This window comes from Xyrauchen texanus, chromosome 36, assembly GCF_025860055.1.
Source record: "Xyrauchen texanus isolate HMW12.3.18 chromosome 36, RBS_HiC_50CHRs, whole genome shotgun sequence".
In the NCBI taxonomy this organism is placed as follows: Eukaryota; Metazoa; Chordata; class Actinopteri; order Cypriniformes; family Catostomidae; genus Xyrauchen; species Xyrauchen texanus.
In genome coordinates this window covers 3,927,121-3,946,112 of record NC_068311.1, presented here as the reverse complement: position 1 = coordinate 3,946,112, position 18,992 = coordinate 3,927,121, and the positions used below count along the sequence as shown (strand labels likewise).

The following is an 18,992-nucleotide window of genomic DNA, read 5'->3' as shown; positions in this document are numbered from 1 at the left end:
GAGTGGGGTTAAAACTGACTAAAAACGAATGAATGCATGGATGAAAATAAATATGAAATACATTTTGATTTCATGCTGACTTGAAGTAAGTTCAGATCTATTTTGTGTTCACTTATGGGATTTTTCCACTGCACGGTACAACTTGACTCTGCTCGCTTTTTGGGGGTTGTCCACTGTTGACCACGAGGAGGTTACCCCATGTGACTACCCTCCCTAGCAATCTCACACACACACATACCGGTACTTGCACAACTGACTGAAGTGTGTACAAACAGATGTGGGCAAACTTCATTGACTGGAAAGATGGACTCACTCCGGTTACTTATGCCACAAACTTATCTCTTCATTTAGAGAGAGAGAGAGAGAGAGTGAGAATGAGTGAGAGAGAGAGATGGCATTACCTCACACAGTTGGGTAATTTATAGCACAAAAACCTCTTGCCACACCTATTGTGAAAGATAACAGTGTCATTGTGCGTGTGATCTTATGATCTTTTTCTTGATAAACATTTTTCTTTTTAATCAAAATTAAGATTTGATCAAATTCTTTAGATTTTCAGATTGATGTTATTGTATAAGGGAAAATGTATATTTTAACCATTTTTCACCATTTTATTTCATTTTCACTCTTTTTAAAACGCCTTTTTGCAGTTGCAGTAGAATCAGCGTTTCGGTGTGTAATTTCTTCGCCTCTTGCGTCACCAAATGGAATGGCAAAAATAAACATTATTTTCAAACACATCCCCATCTTCAATTGATCAAACAAACAGATAGTCCCGCCCCCAAATCAGGCCACTGGTCGAGCCAATGTTGCTGTGCCAGTCCACTCAAACCAGACATTTTAATAGTGCCATTGAGACAGTTTGAGGAAATCAACCTACAAATGGCTTGCTTATTGTTGTCTGCATAATAAGCTGGGATATGATGAAGTATTTTAACATCGAAAAAGTTACACACTTCACCTTTAATATGAGGTCATAAAAGCTGCATTCATAGTTATTAGAAGAGTTGGCAGAGTGCTGTTTAAAGTTTCAGTAAAGTATTTCATGTCAAATACTCTAGCTAACTTGACTTGTACTTGACTTGGACATTGTTGGTCAAAGATGATGTGTGTGTGATGGATTTAGGAGTGGGACAGTGACTCCGTTAGCTCTGGAATGTCTGAAAGGATGTGGGGGTGTGGGGGAAGTGTATGTGTGTGTGTGACTTCAGATAGTAGTTACACAATGGAACAAACAGTTTTACTAAAATGACTTCATATTCCAACCGACGCTGTACCGCAGCACTCGCATATCACACACTCTTGTCGTATTGTCCCATACAGACTATCTTTTACTAATGTGCTCTAACAGGAAGAGGAAGTTCATGAAGTTTGTGAACAGCAGTTTTTGTCCCCCCCCATGCACTCTGCTTGTGCTTGCTTTCTAATTTTTTGCTGCCTCATTGGAAGCTTCCCTGCTGTGTGGGGTGGGCTCATATTTCACATTCCTTCAACCGAAGGACAAACAAACATTAGGGAATGCATACTTTTGAAATATGGGCTTTAAAAAAAAAAAGATTTCCTTTTATAAGACATATGACCGTTTCGGGTGGAATCAGGACTGTGAGACGGGAAAGGGTGTGACGTCTTTGATCAGGTGCATAATGTATGCTTTTGTGAATGCATTGTTGGGGGGGATGGGGGCGGAGGCCATGTGGGCTGTTGTGTCATGATAAAGTGTGCGTGCCTTGCCTTATAAGGGCAAGAGAACATTATAGGAGACACAGGAAGAGGCAGTTAAGAGTGACAAAACCAGAAGACAGGGCTGACTTGACTGACCTGTTTGTCTTCATTCTCTCTCTCGTCTCACTCACTTTCACCCCTTGAGCTCATTTTTATGATGAGACATCACATTTAGTGTCATGCATAGCTAAAACACCTTAATTAGTGGTTTTTGCAAAGGTAAGCATCAATTTAACTTGTGCTCATATGTAGGGTTTGGGATTTGACGTATTCAAATTTAACTCATCCTGCACCGTTTGTGCTAGACAGGAATGATGCCTCAAACTGGGCAACTTGAGCTAATCTTTTCTAGGTGATAAAACATCTGCCCTAATGGATGCTAAAACGGTCACAAAAATTCCATAGGCTGTTTGGAATGGCATACTACCTACAGTATACTAGGGATGCACCAATATGGAATTTCTGGGCCGATAGTGATAACCGGTAATTCAAAGCCCAATACGATAGCCGATTATTTACCTTTTTGTTTTTTAACAACATCTATATTATTTTAAGAGAGTAGTTTGGGGAGGGGGGGGGGGACTACCACCCCTGGAGTCATGAGATTGAATCCAGGGTGTTGAGTGACTCCAACCAGGTTTCATAAGCAACCAAATTGGCCCAGTCACATGGGGTAACCTCCTTGTGGGTCGTCATTAGTGGTTCTCGCTCTCAATGGGGCGTGTGGTATTGCGTGGATTGTGGAGAGTAGCATGAGCCTCCACATGCTGTGAGTCTCCGCTGTGTCATGCACAATGAGCCACGTGATAAGATGCGCGGATTGACGGTTTCAGAAGCGGATGCAACCGATACTTGTCCTCCCATCCAGATTGAGGGAACCGTGCCACCACGAGGACCTAAGAATTGGCAATTGGGCATTCCAATTTGGGAGAAAAGGAGATAAAAAATAAATAAATGAGTAGTTTTGAATTAATTAGCTGGCAGTTCCAGTTTTCATTTTTACACATTAAACATAAACAGAATGTGTAAATTGCACATTGTTAAGGCCGATATTAAGGCCGATATTCGTTTTTCCTTACCGCTCCAGTACGAGCGGACATACCTCATATTTATGCGATGTCAACGCATGCTGAAGCCGCAATCAGAAAATAAACCATAACAAAGGATCTGCAAAAATATAGCTGATTCCACTATTGAGAATATTTTAATTTTCCCAGTTATAGGCTAATAATATGTCCGCTGCCGATTATATAGTACATCCCAAACCTATACTACTTACCATTTCTACAGTATGCAGTCTGGATGCTTGTATAGATTTCCCAGAAGGACCTACTAAGTTTGCCAAAGATAATGCCTAGTGTTTGACAACTGTTTGAAATGTTTCCTAGCATAATTAAAAACAAATCGTGACAAAATGTGTTCTGTTTCACATACTATTAAGAAAATATGCACTGCAGTACACATTATATACCGCTGCTCAGTAAGCAGTGCGCTAGTATTCCATTCCGAACATAGAGAAAGACTTGTAGTAAAAATGCTTCAAAAGAGACATGAAGCATATCTAGGGACAAAAATACTGTAGAGATTAGTGATTATTTTTTACTGTGGACAGTGAGGAACTGCATAGCAACAGATTAAAACTGCTCCAAACACCTCAGCAACTGCATAGCAATGACCTGACACCATCTACAACAGCCTAGCATCATGATTGCACTGGCAACCATCACTCAGATTTACTTCCAAAAATGTAGAAATCTTGTTTAACTTGATTGACTCAAGTTAAACATGACTGAGAGATTAAATGTTGTGGACATATACACATGACTACTTGTCACAGACTCGTCATTGATGTTTCTCAGCTCTCAGTAGATTGAACGCAGAAGCCCTAACGGCGGACGAACAAACACTTGGTTAGTGCATTCCACTGTAAATATTAGCCGAGAGAGAGAGAGAGAGAGAGAGAGAGAGTTTATGTAAGTGCTAAAGAGACACATTCCATCCTCATGTGGGCTGAGAGAAGTTGGGCAATCTCGCGCTCTCTTTCTCTTTTTCTCTTTGTCGAGTGGGAGTTCAGAGGGCTATTGTTGCCCATTTTCCACTGGAGAATGTGTGGTATGTAGATCCACAGAGCTACAAATGTCCCGTGTTCCCCAATGATGTGCACTAGCATTGGGAAGTCCAATACATTTAGGCAAATCGGTTCATTTGGACTGTTTCAATGAACTGGTAAAAAAAAAGAAACTTGTCATGGTTCATGTGTTTTCAGAAATCCCTTTTGTGGCATTTTTTGTAGTACAATACTTTTATAGTTAAAGGGATAGTTTACCCCAAAATTTCCATAAAGGCCCTGCAAGTCAACGGGGTCTAGAACTTTAAAGCTCCAAAAACCACATAAAGGCCTCAAAAGTAATCCATATGACTCCAGTGGTTTAATCCATGTCTTCAGAAGTGATATGATAGATGTGGGTGAAAAATAGTTTAATATTTAAGTCCTTTTTTTTAACTCTAAATCTACAATTGCACCAGCCCTCCTAGCGCATTCACAAGAGGACATAGTTTTTCTCTCTTTTTTGGGGCGATTCACAGTCTTTGTGCATATCGCCACTTACTGGTCAGGGAGGAGAAGGGAAAAATGGAGGGATTTAAGAAATCCCAAGAGATCAATGCACGGAGAATGCATGTTGCCAAAAAGACAGTAGAAGAACCATGCAAAGTGGAGATTTAGTCCAAAAAAACATTTTTTTTTTCTTCTTTCACACCCACACCTATCATATCACTTCTGAAGACATGGATTAAACCACTGGAGTTGTATGTATTATTTTTATGCTGCCTTTATGTGCTTTTTGGACCTTCACATTTCAGGCCACCATTCACTTGCATTGAATGGACCTACAGAGCTGAGATATTCTTTTGAAAATCTTCACATCAGTCACACACATCTGGGATGACATGAGGACCGTTCACCCAAAAATTAATTGAGGTTGCCCTTTGAGCCAGTGTCAAAGTATGCAGGTCAGGTCGGAATATCTTGTAGTTCCAGAACTGGAGTTTAGATTCAGTATTCACTGAACTATGTTGAGTGCTATTGTTGTCGAACTGAAAGGTCACTGTGGTTTCGTCAGTTCTGATGTGCTTTTCTCAGCATTTGCCTGCCTTCTCTGGTTAATTCTCTGATCCGAGTGTGCTATACGAGAAACCACATCATTAATGTAGTCAATGTTTCTGAGAACTCTGAAACCCACAGTGATGTATCTGGGGTATTTCAAACCAGTCTTAAAATGAATGTTGATATAAATTGGTTGCAGAAATAGGTGCATACTTGGTGAAAGAATAACATACTTTATCTAATATTGAACGGCTTGCTTCAAGTGCTTCTGTTTATTCTCCAGAGCCGTGACTTTGGCTCCGTGTCAGACAACCGTGTTGGCAGATTGGATTTCCAGTGTCCCGGTGAGGCCTCGGTTTAATCCGAGCTGACTTACTTTCTTCAGTGAAAGGCAAGGCCATTGACAGCAGCCTTGAGGGAGAGTCTGGCTCGCAAACATGAGTCAGCGCTTGTGAGGTGCAATTCCACCATCAAAACTTTAACATGCAGAACAAATACTGCCCTGAAAAAAGACAATGTTGGGGAAATTAGGCTGCATGTAATCTGTAAAATGGGAAAGACCCATCACCAGCTAGCAGCGAAACTCAAGTAGCATATGAGCTTTGTGCCATTTCAGTACATACGTCTGTACAATGACGTACATACGCCATTGTTTATATTGCACCATTATAAAATCGATCTACGGCGGTTTTTGCATAATCGAGCTACAGTTTTAATCTGTCTGTCCAAGTTTGATGGCGCAATGCGTAACCGAATATTTGAAGGAAGAACGTCAGCTGTGGACGTGTTACTATCTCCTTATTGGTCAGAATGTTTGTGTGCTGTTCCGGGATTTAGCGTATCCATTGAAATACCAGTTAAAAATGGTATACCAGCAAAAATTGTGTCAACTGAACACTTTTTAGAGTGCTGTTTATGTCACGCTTATGCAAAACTATCCGAGAGGAGCAATCGTACTAAAATTACCTCAGGAATTATAAAATATCTCCTATTTTAATATGCAACTACGTGTATATCTAATATACAGTAGTCGCCAAAAGGCTATATATGCCTTTTGATGATGCAGTGAAGTGCTGACCTACAAATTTCTTCTCCAAAGATCCGTCAGGTATGTTCATAGTTTTATAGGGATATTGTTTGGTTGGTTTTGTCAATTGCACCCTTTCCAGGGTTCGTTTGCAATCGGTCCGAGACCACCTAGATAGATATCATCTAGATAGTCTCGGAATGATTGTTTTGGTACGATTGACTTGTTTATAAATTAGGGTTGTGCCGATGGACGATATCATCGTCCATTGTGATGGCTGACCAACATCACGATGTAGAGCCACCATCGTGATGCCACGCCCCCTTTTGCGAGTCTTGCCAGTGTGACACACTAATCCTAGTCTCTTCTATAGTTAACCTAAAAACTTTGCAGGGATTGCTCTGTAAATGAAATTGAGAATATAACTAATGCATATATGCTATTTTAAATACTGTAGTATATGCCAGAGACGTGACGTGTTAGTCTGTGAAAATACCGTGTCAGGCAGGCTACACAAATATTGATCTTGACATTGTTAGCTTCTTGTCTTTTCTTACATGTCTTACACTGTACATTTAGATTAAAATATTTTATGTTGTAGGCTACAAGAAAATAGCCTTTATTAATGAATTATTAGTAGTTGTAGTGTCTCAGAAAATCTTGCTCATTGTCACATAGCTCTTGTATACACTGAAGCGGCAGTTTAAGATAAACCCAGACCAGCGAACGTCAAATAACTTTTGTCTGGTTAATACTTTTAAAGAAAAATTTCCTTGGCCATAAATCCATAATGTCAAATCAAATGAAAGAAACAAGGTGAATATGAATAACACACATTTATTAAAACATAGAAGAACAACAAATGAAACGGGAACAACACTCAGACCGTTTGTCGTTCATTTTCCACCAAGTCAGCGGGTACTCTTCCCCATCAATGGCCATTTCCTGCAGGTACATGGTCATTTCTGCCTCGACCTTTTGCTCATCAGTGAGTAAAATAACGAAATTATAGTTTTTAAGTGGAAAATAGTATTTATGTAAAGAGATTAAAATAAAAAGTGCACAACTCTTCTTAAGTGAAAGCTAAAAAAAAAATGCTTCACGTGTCGTGCAACCTACTGATAAAGCGCCGACGAGTCATTAGTTGGGTTAGTAAAATAACGAATTAATACATTTTTGAAAATTATATGAAATTATATAATCCCGCCACGCCCGCCCCACCCCACCGACGATATCATCGTCCATCGCGATGTTTTACTGTCAACATCGTCAACTGCCAATTTAGGGGACATCGCCCAACCCTATTATAAATGCCTAAACTAACCGAACTAAGGGAGAAAATGCACCAGGTTTCTAAACAAATGCTCCAAACGAGCCAGGTGGGAAAACGCCCAAAATGTCCATGTTGCTTGCACATTTTTAAAAAGACAAATTAATGTTTTTCTGACCTAAATCAAACTTTTTAAATGCATGTAAAACACTGACTGGGAAAACTTGTTGGCACTGCATCCTAATCCGATAAAGCTTCAAGCAGTAAACTGCATGTTTATGTAAATCAGAGTTTTAGTCATGACTATCTATGACCGTCAAGAGTGTCGTCATGCGACGGGAAGTTTTTACTGTCAGCTAGTTTCCATTTTTGCCATGTCACACTTGGTAGCCCTGCACGTAGTGAAATCTCATTGGTCCAAGATCAAGCTTTGAGTCTCGTTTGGCACTGTTTTACTTTCAGTGAAGACCAAACAATTTTGACACTCAAGTTGAACATAGTTAGAACAGGTTATTAGTAATATTATGGCGCTTTTCCACTGCACGTAACTGTTCGACTCGCCTCAACTCTACTCGCTTTACCTTTCTGAGCTTGCATTTCCACTGCAGTTTAGTGCCTCTCAACGTGGGTGGGATTATAGGATGATCGTCATAGTTGCGCCACCTCTACTGCTGTGACGTCGTCTTAAACACGACACAAACTGACCAAAACAATAACCCGACCGCTAGCTGTTAGCTACTAGTTCATTGCGCTGCATAAAGCAATTGTTGCATTGGTAATTTTACACAAGTGTAACAGTTAAATTGGCCTGGTTGCTTTAGAAGCTTCCAGTAGCTGGTCAACTAAATAAAGTGAAGCTTTCAGGCAGAGTATAGAGTTAACGTAACAAAACGTACCATCCTCCATCGTGGCTGAGTCCAGGGCACTCTCCCTCACATTTCTCGCCGGTTTAGCGTCCATTCGGCCGAACCACTTCCACTTTTCCTACATGGTTCGGCAGTTTTTTTTTTTACTTTTCCCTACACTGTTGGTAGGTCTGGTGGTAGCCGCGTGCGTCCAAAAGCTGAGACCCTTCCTGAGAGACTTTTTTGTTTCACTCATCGCTAACGAGTGGACCATCTGCACCTCGTTTATTGACCACGGCATGGTTTTGTGCACAGCCATTTCTTTTTACAATTCAAAAGTCACGTGAACAAATTATACTGTTATCGCTGTTGCTAACTTTAAAACTAGCGGGTTGATGTCGCGTGTCGGAAATCCAGTGACGCTGGTAGTGTTGATTCTCCCTGACCAATCGGTGATCTGCAGGATTTAGTATCGGCTCGGCTCGCTTGGAACCTCCACCGATGTGGTACAAAAAAATGTATCATGTACCAGGTACTATCCACAGTGGGAAACCCCAAAAAAGTGAGCCAAGTCGTACCGTGCAGTGGAAAAGCCCCAATAGTTCCAAAAAGTCAAATTTGAAGGAACTAAACTCTGTTCAGCAAAGTACAGCAAGGAACTTTGAAGTGGTTCAGAAGGATGTTGGAGGAATTTTAAACACTCTTGGTTTGGAGAGCTATTTTGGAGACATTTATCTCCCACAAACAGTTGAAATGGTTGATATACAAACCATCTTGAGTGTCACTTCAGATTCTCCAGATCCCCAGAGCTACGACTGAACCATAATTTATCTCCGGGGATGTATGGATCTATGTTGTTTATCAAGTCTATTTTATGGTCGCTTAGATTGGAATGTGAGGATGAGGGGCGGTTCAGAAAAAATGTAGACCTTTCAAAAAGAAAATGTAAACTCTCTGAGAATCGGGCTACCCAAAAATAGAACTCCAGAACTCTCGTCCAAGAGTGTTCAAGCAGTAAGTCACAAGAAGCTGTGATTTACACATCTTTTTCCATACAATAAATGTGTTTGTGACTGAGGCTGTGTTTTACGTCTCCTTTTATTTACCGCAGATGTAATAAAGTTAGTGGTTTGGAGCAACATGAGTTCTGCTCTCTCCATGACTCGGTCATTAATCACTGAAATGATTTTGCCTTTTAATGTTTGATCACTTGTGCAATTGTTTGTTTTGATAAATTTGTAGATCAAAGGTCGTCCGTTGCATAATGCATTCTGGTCGCATATCAAAGTTTAGTGAGATTTATTGTGCATATGTGCTGAAGAAATATTTCCTGTGTGACATCCTGTGATGATAAAGCTCAGCACGTATTGCTTTTAATCAGGAAGTTTGTGCACCGTTTAAAGGTTTGAATTCAGTATGCTAGGGTGAAACGGGCTCTGCAGTGCAAGAATTTCAAGATGACTGTGAATGTTGAATATTGTGGCGTGCATAAATATCCAAGTCTATTCCTTTTGCGAATGAGTGCATAAGTGTTGCGTTTCTAATTGTGTAAACTTTTAAATGGGTCATGACATGCCTTTTTATTATTATTTTAATGTTCCTTGAGGTTCACTTATAATATTAGTAAAGTTTTTGCACAAAAAATGGTCATATGTTTTTAAAATATGATGATTTTCTACCCTCATTCTGACCCTCTGTCAGGAACACTCTGTTTTGGTGCTGCCTCTCCTTTAAGATTCGACAGTGAACGCCCTCTGTTCTGATTGGCTCTCCAGTCTTGATTGACCTGCTCTATCTATTTGCCATCTTGCTGCTAGGCAGGCTACAAAAATTATTAAAGGTAAAGTAGGCGTTCATGTCTTGTAGTCGAGGCGGTCAGATGCAAATATCTTCCACAGTGTGACATCACAATGTTTCAGCAGCTTGGTTTCAACAAAGGCTCTTTTTGCAGTGAGGAGGACGTTTTGAGTTCTGAAACATTTACTATGTATTTATAGTACAATGACCTCTTGTGTGTCAAAAGGTCAGGGAAAATGTAATTCCTCATGTCATGACGTCTTTAAAAAGTTTTGTTTCATTCTGCCTTGTCTAGCTGTTTTTGAGCCACACCTTCACAATAGTAGCTGGCTGATTGGCCCCATTTTGTAACTATAACTGTTTCCCTACGTTCTGCTTCCAGGTTGCACAAATCTACATAGCCTTTTAAAAGTCTAGAGCTCTAAACCTACATCTTGTAAGAAGTGTTGCCTTGAATCTCTTACCTGACCCACTAAACTGGCTCTTAACCTGATGTGTTCTCTGGGTGGATGCATTTGCCCTTGAGAATTGATGCAAATAACCCACAATCTTTACATTTCTGTCTTCACTTTTAGAACTAGCTCTTTCTGGGGCTGGGTAGCTCAGTGAGTATTGACGCTAACTACCACCCCTGGAGTCGTTAGTTCGAATCCAGGGTGTGCTGAGTGACTCCAGCCAGGTCTCCCTAAGCAACCAAATTGGCCCGGTTGATAGGGAGCGTAGAGTTACATGGGGTAACCACCTCGTGGTCACGATTAGGGGTTCTCTCTCTCAACGGGCGTGTGGTAAGTTGTGCATGGATTGCGGAGAGTTGCACGAGCCTCCACATGCCGTGAGTCTCCGCGGTGTCATGCACAGTGAGCCACGTGATAAGATGCGGAGGCAAATGAGACTTGTCCACCGCCACCCAGATTAAGGTGTGTAATCGCGCCACCACGAGGACTTACTAAGTAGTGGGAATTGGGCATTCCAAATTGGGAGAAAATGGAATAAATTGCTCTTTCTAGTGCTCTCACTCTGTCTCCAAATGCAAACACTCTTCTCCTTTTTAGACAGCCATTCTCTGGACATGACATGCGTGTTTAGGATTCTTAAAATCTCTCTCGTGCAAAATTGGGATGAGTTCAATTCCTGCGTAGACTCTCCCTGCGCCAGGCGCCTTTCCAGCATTCTTTCACTGTTTCTTCTGTTCATAGAGATAGTCATTCGATTCAAAGTTCCTTTGCTAGATGTGGACTTCCATATTATGTCCCAGTAGGAAACTTCAGTTTAGTAGAGCTGCAGTCGAGCCCCGCTCGAACCTAAAGGTTTAGTGATGATTGTCTGTCTATCTCTTTATATTGAGTAAATTTACTCCTAAGTGTGACAGTAAAGTTTCTCTGCCCGAGGCGTGAGCCGTTAGGAATTTGTGACATAATTTCTGCAGGTGCAGATGATTGAAACAATGACTTCATAGGTGTTGACTGACAAGTTACAAAAACTCTTGTCTTTCATTTGTGGATAAAACTTACCGAAACCCGAAAATTCGTTATTCTAGACTCAAAACAGTATGTTTATCCACTATTACTAAACATGCATACCAAATAGGGGTGTTAATGTATAAGCAATCAATTATTCGTCATTAATGATTCGATGGATTGAGCTTATCAATCGTCGATTAATCAGTTCCAGCAGAAATGCGTTCAGTAATCATGGCAGCATATTGAGAAAAGTCTGTCCTCACAGAGGTATGTTATTAGCTGCATTTACGCAGCGATTTATATTACTTCATTTCAAATAAAATCAAGCAAGTTCTGAGCTATCCCAGGATCTACAACACAAGGTTTTAATTTAGGCTAGGTATTGATTCAGGGGGCTTTCACACTGGGCACGTTTGCTGTGGTCCGATTCAGAGTGCGATTTGTTCCCGGTGCCCCCCAGTGTTGGTCTGGTTTCACACCACTGTTGGTCTGGTGTCCAAGGTGAAGTTATCGCCACTGTCATCTCCTATTATACCCTATATTTATAACCTATAATAGTATTTATAAGACAGATAGACGGGACAGTATTTATAGTGTTGATTGTACTTGTATGTCATTGTGGTGTCATTACTTTTTTGGAACTTTCAGTAGATTAAAAATGCATGCACAGATTACTTCTGAACGAGTGCGCACCCGAGTCTGAGTTGCTTTCACATTCGGGCAAATCGCGATACAGTTCCAGTGCATCCGAACTCAGACCACCTCCTACAAGTATTCTATGGTTTGGTACCACAGTGCGCTCCCCAGTCCGCATGGCAGCGAACCATGCTCTGTTTTGAACTAAACTGCCAGTGTGAAAGCACCCTCAGATTTCCCAATTCGATATGTTTAGTTGTGTTGGCATTTTGTTTTTGAAATTGATCCGTCCTAGGCCGTTGTGAGTTAACGTGCCTGCAGTCTGCCTGAGAAACCCGAACCGTTAGGAACACTGCTGGGAGTCTCACAAAGACAGGAAGTGCTATAAATAAATCAACAAATAATCATGGCATCCACCAGGGCAGCTCCAAGAGAACATTGAAGTCCAAAACATGGCCTCCCCCAATCTTTTTCTCTCTCTTTTCCTGTCCTCCTCTTTTCACCCCGTCTTGCTCTTCTGTTGAATTTGTGTTGCTACTGTTGCTTCAGGGTCAAGCGCTTAAATTGGAAAGTTTGTTTAAACACACGGAACGACCAGACATGAATTCTTATCGTACTGAGAATCAAATATATTGGGACATATTCAAGACACACAAGCGAATGACACTCAATTTCCTTTGTAAATCATTTGTAAAACCATTTTATTTCAGCAATAGTTTTGTGAACAATTTGCCTAGACATTAAAGGAATCTTGCAGGATTAAGACAAGTTGCGTTTAACGAAACCCAGTTATCTTGGTTTTAGAAATCACTTTATCATACTAAAATGTTAACACGGATAAAGCTTATATCTTGAGGCTATGTTTAACAAAAAAAATTTTTTGTAATAATTGCTGTGACAGCACAACATTTGACAATTTTGTGTCCCAGTTTTCATAAATAATACAAATAAAAAAATAATTATGTCAGAAAATTCTAAAAGCGCTCGTGCTGAAACTGTCAGAGTAGATCTTCATTTTCAACTCACAATACTGGTAAAGTATTATAATTCTTTGATTTGTAATTGTTGGTACGCCTAAATTACTAACATTAAATCTAGGGATGCACCGATCCGATACCTGGATCGGTATCGGCTCCGATACTGAAGCTTTTAGACGGATCGGTTAACGGTCCGACGAGCCCGATCCAAACCCGATACTGTGTGTTAGTCATGTTCGTTACTTTCAAGCTCCAAAAATGACACAAAAACACAAAGTAGTTCATATGACTCGTGCATTTTATTCAAAGCCACTTGAAGACGTGCGATAGCTCTGAATCAAATATGTAAAGTAAATATGTACTCTGCTCCAGCGTGATATTGAATGGCGCTGCTCTTGTTTACAAGCATATCCGCGGATATTTTTAGCCTTCACAGCGGTGCGCAATATTTGAGCGCTACTTGCAAACAACATCTCAGATGTAGATATATGCATATAGAACGGCACCGGAGGTGCATTTGACCAGGATTTGAACGAGAAATGAATTAAACTACTGTGAACTTGCCTACAAACAGACACATACAGGACTTCCTGGAGAGTTCAGAATGTCAAAATAAAAGCGTGAGGGTTTAAAAAGTGAACGGTTTAAATATATTACTATTGTATTTAAAATTAAAAGTCAATAATAATAATAATATTTATAACAATGTATTATTATTATTATTGTCATAAGTATTTGTTTACAATTTATAACAATATTGAATATGAATGGGTCCCAAAAAATAACTCTGAATGAAACTGAGCTGATATCTTACAACTTAATTGAAAAAAAAGAGATCTGAATCCTTTAAAGTCCAGATAGAAGTTGAATATTTTTTTGAAGAAAAAAAAAAGAGGCAAAAATGAAATGCTGGTTTCTTTTCTACTGATGACTTATACTGGAATTACTGTTAATTTTGCTGCTACATTATCCAGTATACTAGTTAACAATAAAGTGTTTCTTAATAAGCGATACATTTATATTGAAATAATGTGTAGTTAGAGGTTTGTGTTTCTTTTACATATTAAAGAGCACACCCAATTAGATCCACACAATCATGCTGTGCCCGTGATGAGCGCCCCCCTCAATATCTTTAGATATGCAAGCCATGTTGATAAACGATAGCGATAAGATAAATGCTGTTAAAAACGAAACCGCTTCAACAACGATGCGTTTTTTTGGTGTAAATGGAGCTTGGCTGAACTTTAATTCCATTGAGGTGCACAGGCCACATTCATTACACCATCCCATCGTCCTATCAGACGTTGCGTGGGAGATGCATGCAGATGTTGCTCTTGCAAAGTTATTACTGCTTTTTGAGTATTCATGCAATAGTTTTCACAACAATGGAATACACAAACACAGGTGTGTACTTGAGTTTGTGTGTTAGGAAGATGCTTTAGATGTGTGTATGTATCTTAAGCAAATACTTAAATAAATGTACATTGGTGGTACCATATATGGCATTGCAATGGCACTGTGATGTATAACTGCTGTAGTCATATACAATGATATTTAAATTATGCTCCAATGTATACTGGGGCATTACTTTGGTGTTAGCATGGCATTGTGTCCTAAACACAATTGCACTTTTTGGAAAGGAAAATCAAGGTACAAAAGGTCCACACCAGAGTCGGTCACACTTTTCGCTGTTCCACAAAAGTTCACATTGTGCAGTTCTATTGAGGCACGTCCAGGATTAACATTAGATAAAAGCAGAACCCCAATGCCTGTTTGTTTGCCAAGTTCTGCATCAACATGTGTTTTGTGTTGAGGGTGTGTGTGTATGTGTTTGAGAGTAGGTGTGAGGTAATCATTCATTTTATTTATTCCTCCACTAAATAGTTTGTCTTTGTGCTTGCTGAGGCATTCATAAAAACTATTGCTCATACTTTCGGTGCATATCTCGTTCCGCACCATTTGTGTTGGTGACATTAATGATACCTGACATTGTGTGGCTTGTTGAAGATGGGTGAGCTGTTAGTTTTCTAATTGGTCAAACCTGTGATTTTTCACCTTGAAAACAATAAAAAAATATATCCGAGACATATCTAGGGACAAGAATATCATATAGACTTGTACGTGGGATCTTTTGAGTAGGGCTAGTAAGTAACATTCTAGACATCCAAAACATTTTCAGAAAATCTTTTGTTTCATTTTTAGTTTTTTTGTTTGTTTTGGTATGAATATAATGAAAAGTTATTAGTACTGATGATAATACATAAAATAATGATCATAATTGGGCTTTTCAATGGAGGTCAGAAAGGGTGAACGCTCTGGATGGTGTTTGTAATGCGTGCAATGCTGGACATCTAATTGTGAAATCACATTGTGTGCATTGACTTCATACCTGACAGTGGCACCACACCCTCACCTGTCAATCAAGCGTGCTCTTATGTACAAATATGCTGCAGTAGTGTGCGTTGTGTAGACGGGGCCAGGGAAGGATGTGGTTCTGTCTTGCATGCATTCTTGTGTGGGGAGTGGCAGTCCATTTTAACTAAGAGTTTTATCTGTTTTATCTGTTTTATTCTGAAACTCAATGATGTCATCCAAAATCAAACACCCAGATGTCACCGCAACTCCATTTGCATCATTAGATTAGTGGTCGACTGATATGGGTTTTTCAATGACCAGTGGCAATGAGCAATTGTAATGCTGATTTTTACACACCGCCTGGCCCTTTTTGGATTTAAATAAGCAGATACTTAAGAACGGGGTCATTATCCACTAAACTCTATGGAGTCTTTGTGTTAGTGGCTGCAGGCCTAGAAACTCTTTTCCCACTGTGATTCAATGCCTGTGTGTGTGTGTGTGTGTGTGTGTGTGTGTGTGTGTGTGTGTGTGTGTGTGTGTGTGTGTGTGTGTGTGTGTGTGTGTGTGTGTATAGATGCCAGTTCACGTTAAGGTGTCTACTTGAGTTTAACAGCTGCTCACCTCTATAAACTTTATTACATCACAGTAGTATGTCAAATTGGGTTCACTCATTGGGTTCATTGCCAAAGATATGTTGCCCTACTCCATTGAAGAGGAATTATTTTAATACCAAGGTTCTTCCTTCTATAGTGATGTACAGCTTCCAAATGTTGAATGTATGTTTATTTGAATTGCACTTTGCTGATGCATATAGCATGATAATAATGCACCAATAAGTGAAAATGTTCATTTAGCTTAAAAACCATGTAACCATGACTGCTGTAACCATGGGTTTATTGGCAGAAACAATGGTTTTTAAACAATTTACCATAGTTTTACTTCAGTAATACTGTACTATCCATATAGTAACCATGGTTTTACTATAGTCATATTGATGTTACCATGACTGCACTGATTAATTTTGTGGTTACTATGGTTTTACTGAAAATACCATGGTGAAACTATGAATACTGCTGTAAAACCATGGTGATTATTCGTAAGAGCGATACCAATTACCAAATTGACAATTCTTTCTTTGGATTTGGCAGTAGTATTTAAAAAATATATATGTTTTAACATGGCAAGGACAGAACAATACCAAAACAGTCTGTGGCAGGGCGGAGGGCGGGGCCGGGTCGTGATCCTACACACCCGGTCCCATATTAGGCTAATCAACCACCTGGAGCAATGGAGCCGCTGCCAGGGGCGGAGGAGAGCCCTGCCAGCCCCCAGAAACGCGGAGGGGTCGATGGAAGACCGCCGTCCACGAGGGGAGGAGGGAAGTGTCTCCCCGACCGCCGGCAGCGGCTCCATCGTTCCAGGCGGTCGGGGAGTCCAGTCCCCACTCGCCTCGCAGACGGAGGCCGTTCACTGCATCTGGGCGGTCGGTCTACTCCCTCCCCCGGTGGATGGCAGCAGCATTCCCCTGGGTGGAGGGCAGTGTCGAGGACTCCACGACGGGCATCCCTCCTCCTTCCCGGGCTTCGGCACCAATGGAAAGGAGGAGGCGAGAACCGGCTTGATAATATAAATAATAGTTTAATTGGTAAACTTAAAAGACAAACACACACATGAATGACATGTCCGTTAATGATCTCTCTCTCCCGCACGATCCTCTGCTGTCAACCTTTATCCCTCTCGGGAGGCTTGATTAGCCTAATACGGGAACGGGTGTGTAGGATCACGACCCGGCCCCGCCCTCCACCCTGCCACACAGTCACTTTAAAACTGTGGTACAAGCCAAACCCTGAGAAATTTGACCGTTACACCCCTAATTTTGATGTAGGCTACACATCCAAAAACAAAACGGAACTGTGGTCCTTAATTAATTTATTGCTGTTTTTCTACATTAGATTAGTATATCTAAATTGTGGAGACTTCTGTCGAACAAAAATGGGCTTTTCCCTATCAGTGGGCGTTTTCAAGCCATTGAGATTTCCAACTTTTATTGGATGGTTAGAAACACCCATCCCAGTTTGAAAATGCCCATAGATCAGTAAACACCCATTATTCCATCTATTCCACAGAGACCTCAACTTGAAATGATGAACTTTCCATTGCCCATAGCAACAAGAAAAACATATCTATTATTAACATTTTGAAACAATTATACAAAAAAGCATGCAACAAATATGTCTGTTGTTGGTTACAATGATCACATTATAAATAGATATCTTGACGCAATGGGAGTAAATCTAAATGGCATGCTGTTAAGTGATACTATTCGTGATTGGTTAATTGTGGCAGCTGTCATTTTAATCTTGATTATGTATTAGAGTAATTGTGCAGCCCAAAATTTGGAGTTCTCACTTTAAAATTACAGGGTTTCTCGAACTGTTGCAGAAAAGAGTTGGTGTGTGAAATGGAGGGTAATAAAAAAACAGGATTAGATGTTGATTTTGATGCTTGTTTCCTGAGCAAACATCTTGAACATTCCTCCATTGACAAGGATGCAACCCATTTCCTGTTTTTCTAGCTGTATGACCTTGCTTCCTTTTTTGACATCATTTCCTGTGTGTTTTAGACTTTCACAGCCTGGTGTAACTCTCACCTGCGGAAGGCGGGAACGCAAATCGAAAACATCGAGGAGGATTTCAGAGATGGACTCAAACTAATGCTTCTTCTAGAGGTCATCTCAGGTCAGTGAAATTGAATCTTGTACCTTCTCATCTGGCAACACGTCATTGTCCCAATATACTTCTTCGTTCAGGGGTAAAAAGAAGTTTGAAACAGCCAAGCAACGGTATACTGTTTGCGAACATTCAGACACCCACCATGCCACAGTGGGAGATGATTAGAAGTACATTTGGACAGCGGGCTCAGGTGGGAGAGCGGGTTGGCCACTAATCAAGGGGTTAGTGGCTCGATTCCCAGCCCACATGCCAAAGTATCCTTGGGCAAGGCACTGAACCCTTGCATTGCATGGCAGCTCTGCCACCAAATGGGTGATTGGGACACTGTGTAAAGCGCTTTGGTAACCTCTAAGTTTAATAACGGCGCTATGGGCAGTGGTGGCTCAGTGGTTGAGGCTCAGGGTTACTGGCCAGAAGGTCGGGGGTTCAAGCCCCAGCACCATCAAGATGCCACTGTTGGGCCCTTGAGCAAGGCACTTAACTCCAGGTTGCTCTGGATTGTCCCTGTAATAAGTGCACTGTAAGTCGCTTTGGATAAAAGCGTCTGCCAAATGCATAAATGTAAATGTAAATATAAGTGCAGACCATTTACCATTTACATTTAAATATGAGGATGCTCCGTAAAATTTGTCTTGTTCTTGATGCTAATGAGCTAACATGCTGTAGGTAGCCATAATATGCACCAATTACACTGTTATTGGGTATTTATGATGACAATGATAGAACTGCAAAGATTGGTATATAAAAGAGTGTTAATGTTCAGAATACAGACAAATAGACATACCTTATATGGGCAGATGTGTGAATGGCTTTCACTGCAGAAAGCACATTTGTGAAGCAGAATATAAAACAAGAGTGAATGGGCACTTAAACGAGTATTTGAGTAGATTTGATTCCTTTTGTAGACTTTGGCCTTGTTCAGACTGCCACTAAAAATCAGATTTTTTGCATATCCAGATGAGTTTTTGATGGTCTGGACAGCAAAAAAAACACATGAAATCTGATTCAAACCACATCGGGAGGTGGTTTCAAATGCGATTGTAATCTGATTTTTTCCGATGCGTC

At 40.4% G+C, this 18,992-nt stretch overlaps 1 protein-coding gene across 2 annotated transcripts in view; it reads left to right on the top strand.

Moving 5' to 3' along the window:
* The window catches only part of LOC127629657 (alpha-actinin-4), a 55,090-nt gene that overhangs the window by 15,916 nt on the left and 20,182 nt on the right, over positions 1–18,992 (top strand). For both annotated transcript variants that reach the window (XM_052106808.1, XM_052106807.1), the window contains exon 2: positions 17,819–17,933. In XM_052106808.1, the coding sequence (XP_051962768.1) occupies positions 17,819–17,933 (115 nt within the window). The remainder of the gene's footprint in view (positions 1–17,818; positions 17,934–18,992) is intronic.